At 35.6% G+C, this 4,671-nt stretch overlaps 1 protein-coding gene across 1 annotated transcript in view; it reads left to right on the forward strand.

Annotated features, from left to right (window-relative positions):
* ptprfb (protein tyrosine phosphatase receptor type Fb) overlaps nucleotides 1-3,412 on the forward strand; it is a 247,580-nt gene extending 244,168 nt beyond the window's left edge. The window contains exons 30-32 of the mRNA XM_072669416.1: nucleotides 358-512; nucleotides 655-790; nucleotides 1,846-3,412. Coding sequence (XP_072525517.1) covers nucleotides 358-512; nucleotides 655-790; nucleotides 1,846-1,914 — 360 coding nt within the window. The 3' untranslated portion in view covers nucleotides 1,915-3,412. The remainder of the gene's footprint in view (nucleotides 1-357; nucleotides 513-654; nucleotides 791-1,845) is intronic.
* Nucleotides 3,413-4,671: the final 1,259 nt, after the last annotated feature.

A 4,671-nucleotide genomic window follows, 5' to 3' on the forward strand; every position in this document is an offset into this window, starting at 1 on the left:
TAAAATGTGCAAAAATGCCATATTTAAATGTTCTGTAGTGTGTTTGCTTATATACACCTAGAACATCAACCACAAATCATTAAAACAGGGGTGCACAAACTTTTGCATATGCCTTTATATAACATCAGACTGTTTATACAGTTTATAACCAAAAATTGGAGGCCAGTAAACAGAAACATCAAAAAGAAGACCTAGAGATTTGATGATGATGAAATGAGACGTTTCTGCTGTTTTTGCACCTAGAGAATTAAAATCAACATAAAAAAGATGAAAAGGAAAGTTTAATAAAGATTAAAAATGCTTACAGAACGCACTCGCTCTCTCCCTCACTCTCTCTCTCGTTCTCTCACCCCATAGGACGGCCAGTCACGGACCATTCGCCAGTTCCAGTTCACCGATTGGCCGGAGCAAGGAGTGCCTAAGACTGGCGAGGGATTCATTGACTTCATTGGCCAAGTGCACAAAACCAAGGAGCAGTTTGGGCAGGATGGACCAATCACTGTGCACTGCAGGTACAGCCTTCCCACTAGTCTGGAGCAGTTGCCTAATCACCGTGTGTGAGGTGTTGTTACCACGGTGACGATGATGATCTTTGATGCTCTTTACCTGCGGTACCTGCTGTGTAAATGAACCTGCCCTGTTGATCCTCCTCAGTGCTGGCGTGGGCAGGACCGGAGTCTTCATCACTCTCAGTATCGTGCTGGAGAGGATGAGGTATGAGGGAGTCGTGGATCTGTTCCAGACAGTGAAGACGCTGCGCACACAGAGACCTGCCATGGTGCAGACCGAGGTACCATCTACGCCCCTGTACACGCATTCACTTTTTAACAAGTATGGCTGCCATAGAGGAACCACCCTTTGCCCCCTAAAGAGGCTTTCAGCGTGTGTAAAGAAGCTTTCTATAGAGGACGTGTTTAAGATCTGCATGAAAAACATTCAGTCGCTGCTGTCCAATGAAAATCATGTCCAAAAAATCTGAGTTTCTCCATGGTCTGAACCCTGTAGCTGCTTCTGTGCACTGTGTAGAGAATTCTGGATGAATGGAATAGGAATAAACTCTTTTATTATTATTATTACTTATTATTATTATTATTATTTCTTTATTATTATTATTATTTAGTATTATTAACAATATATTCAAATTCTAATAAAATTCTACATTAACGTCCATTTAAAGCTCTCTGTAAAGTTTTCCTCAGACAGAAACAAATGATATGCCGTCTTATTTAATAAAATTCCTATATCAGTTAAACTAAATTAAACTTGGCCTGTACTAAGTCTCCGGTGCAGTAATGGGTAGGACATGATACAATATTGCTAGGACAATAAATAAACAATAAAGACAATAAATACAATAAATATAAAAATATACAATAAAGGCTGGGTGATTAAGACCCAAGCTAAGTTACTATAGTAAGTAAATATTCAAAATATTAATAAAATATCATTTAATACACATATAAATAAATATAATAAAAATATATCAAGTACACAGAAGTGCTATATTATATGTAAGTGTAATAAATTCAATATAATACAAACTATTTATAAATAAATATAAGTACTATATTATATATTTTATAAATAAATTACAAATAATTATTCAGCTAATGCTTTTACTTTTAACTATTAAATAAACATTCTATATTTATCCGTTTAAATGTGTTTTAATATTTACAATTTCAGAACTAATAAAATATATATTTTTAGGTCTAAATGTATCAACACTACAATTTTGAAAAAAACTTATATTATAAAATTATAACGTATTGATATTTCATGTATACACTATGTGTCCAAATGTTTGTGGACAACCCCTCTAACGAATGCGTTCTTCTCTACCAGGACCAGTACCAGCTGTGCTACAGGGCAGCGCTGGAGTACCTGGGCAGTTTTGACCACTATGCAACGTAACGGAACCACTCCTGGACTTGCAGCCCCCTGGAACGGAAACGTCAGGAGTGCGTAAAACGCTCCTTCTGAGCCACCGTCCACCCAGCCCACCCTCACCCCCCGAACCGAGAGCACGGCCAGAGGGGCTGAATATTCCAGCGGCGGCTCCACCAATCGCAGCGGCCCATTCTGACTGGCACAAAGAGATTTGCTTTACGAAATAATCGTCGACAACTCTCCTTCAGAAGCGACAGCTTTCTTTTTGACCGTTATTAAACCGTTACTTTTATTTTTACGTTGTTTTTTTGTTTTTTTCGTATCATCTTACATCACCCTTCCACTTGAAGGCAATTGGTTGCATCTTTTTTATTATTATTATTATTATGTTTATTTTTAATCAAGTTATCATGTTATTATTACAGAATTTGAGTATATTGTCATTTCTTTGATTTAGAGTAACTGTTTTTTTTTAATAATCATTTAACATCTTTTGTCTTAATGGCCTTTCTGGGTCTGTGTTTTCCACAACAGGTACTGTGCTCTATTTTTTATTTCTATTTTTCTTTCTTTTTTATAGGTTATTTTAGCACAAGGAACATGTATTTTTAACACGTTCCTCGATACTAACACTGGAGAACCTCCGTTCTCTGAGCTGCTGTCTGTTTTACTTTATAACATGATTTTTATGGTTTCCTTTTTTTATTATTTTTTTTTATTTCCTTTATATATAATTGGTTGCATTGGGTAAACTGGAGCTGGGGAACTTGCGGAAGCCTGTTCATTTTCTCTCTGTATTTTTACGGTACTAAATACGTAACCCTGGAGGAAGGTTTAGTGATACTGAAAGAAAAAAAAAAAAAAACATGGTAAATAATCGATTGACGAACCTGAATTCAGCACTGTACAGAACTCAGCAGGGGTCATTTCCGGGGGACGCTGGAAACTGTACAGGATTGACCACTCCCCAAAGAGCAAGAAAACTCTGCTTAAGTCCCCTCAACTGACCCGCTATCCTTTTTTATACAGAAATATAGATATATATATATATATATATACATAAATAAATACAAAGAATTATAAATACTATTATTCATATAGTATATATACAGCTTCAGATATATTGTCAGTCATTCTCTCGACGAAAGTAATCATGGGTTTTCTTGGCATACCAACATAGAGGACAAAAAAACTATGAGACTGCTGTCTGTGAATCTGTATTAATGGTACAAAGTTATATCTACTGTATTCTCATCACACCCCAGGGTTCAGAAGGTTTGGGGTGGGACAGCACAAGCTCAGCGGAGGCGGACTCGCGGCGATAACTACAGAAATATGTCGGCAAAAAGTTCATTTTTACCTTGTGAATGATTAGTGCTGTAGGGGTTCACTCTGTTGTATACAGTCTGTTTTCTATTTGTTAATAAGAAAAACTGGAATTCAAATGTTTGGGGCAAAGAAAAACTTGATGTTAATAAAGTTGAATAATTGTTTTTGTTTTTCTTTTGTACAAAACACTAAAGTCTCTGTGTCTTTTTTTATTTATTTATTTATTAAAGTATGGGATGCTCTGATATACAGTAGGTGCTGTGGGCAGATTACGGTGTACAGTGGCAGTGCATATACTGTATATGTCTATATATCTTACACATGTGCACATACAGTGACCCTGCAGCAGGCTGAACTAAATAATGGTAGTTTCAGAGAAACATGCTGGGTATTCTGGTTTCTTCACACCTCCAGGAGGGTGTTCCTGCCTTGCGCCCAGTGATTTCGGGTAGCCATCGGACCCACCGTGACCCTGACCAGGACGAGGCAAATAAGACGTTGGATAGAGGATGGATAGACTCATGATCATAGCTCCTCTACCTTAAAAATAAACAACAGTGTGTTGCCATGTCCAGTAGAGACAGTTAAGAACTATACAGAAAGGCGCCCCCTGTCTGCCACTCTACGCTTCATCGATTTGGGGGGGATAACTTTTATTTGTAAAAATTCAAAAACATTTCTTGCCCAAAAACAGATACTGATAACATCTTTTTCATTATTTAAGTATTTTCATATCAGAGTTGTTACACCATCCCAAATATTACAGTACTTACAATCCAATAATATCTAAATACATTGTGCAGATTGTGCAGATTATGATATATCTGCATTGTTTTTCACATTTATAATAATATACTATTATTCATTACATTTAAACCTGTCATAAGGAAGAATTCTGAACCTAGATTAGTAATACAGTTACATATAATACTGTACATGTAGATTGTAAACATGAGTATATCTGAATGTATGGATTGCAGATGTTAGAATACTGTAATGCTGATTTGAATAATCAATTTTGTACTGTCGTATAAAAAAAATAAGAAACAATAATTATTTAATTTGATAGGCAGAGTGCAAAAATTAATACATATGTTTATAATAGAATAATGCAGTACTCATTTGAATCAAAGCCAGTTTTGTACTGTATTGGTATAATAATAAGAACAAAAATGTTTTACAAGCAAATTGCAATAACAGATATTGAATAATAGTGACAACAATGATATTATTAATAATAATAATACGAAGGAGGAAATATGTGCAGATTGAATTGCATGTTTTAATAGAATAATGTAACGCAGATGTGAATAGGCACCTATTTATATAATAATAATAATAATAATAATAATAATAATAAAAGAACCTAAGGCTGTAAACGTGCTTCGTGTTCGCGCATGCGCTCTGCTTTGTTTCCGTCCGTCATTAAGCCGCGTTGAGAGCGCATGCGCG

Source organism: Salminus brasiliensis, chromosome 23, assembly GCF_030463535.1.
Source record: "Salminus brasiliensis chromosome 23, fSalBra1.hap2, whole genome shotgun sequence".
Classification (NCBI taxonomy): Eukaryota; Metazoa; Chordata; class Actinopteri; order Characiformes; family Bryconidae; genus Salminus; species Salminus brasiliensis.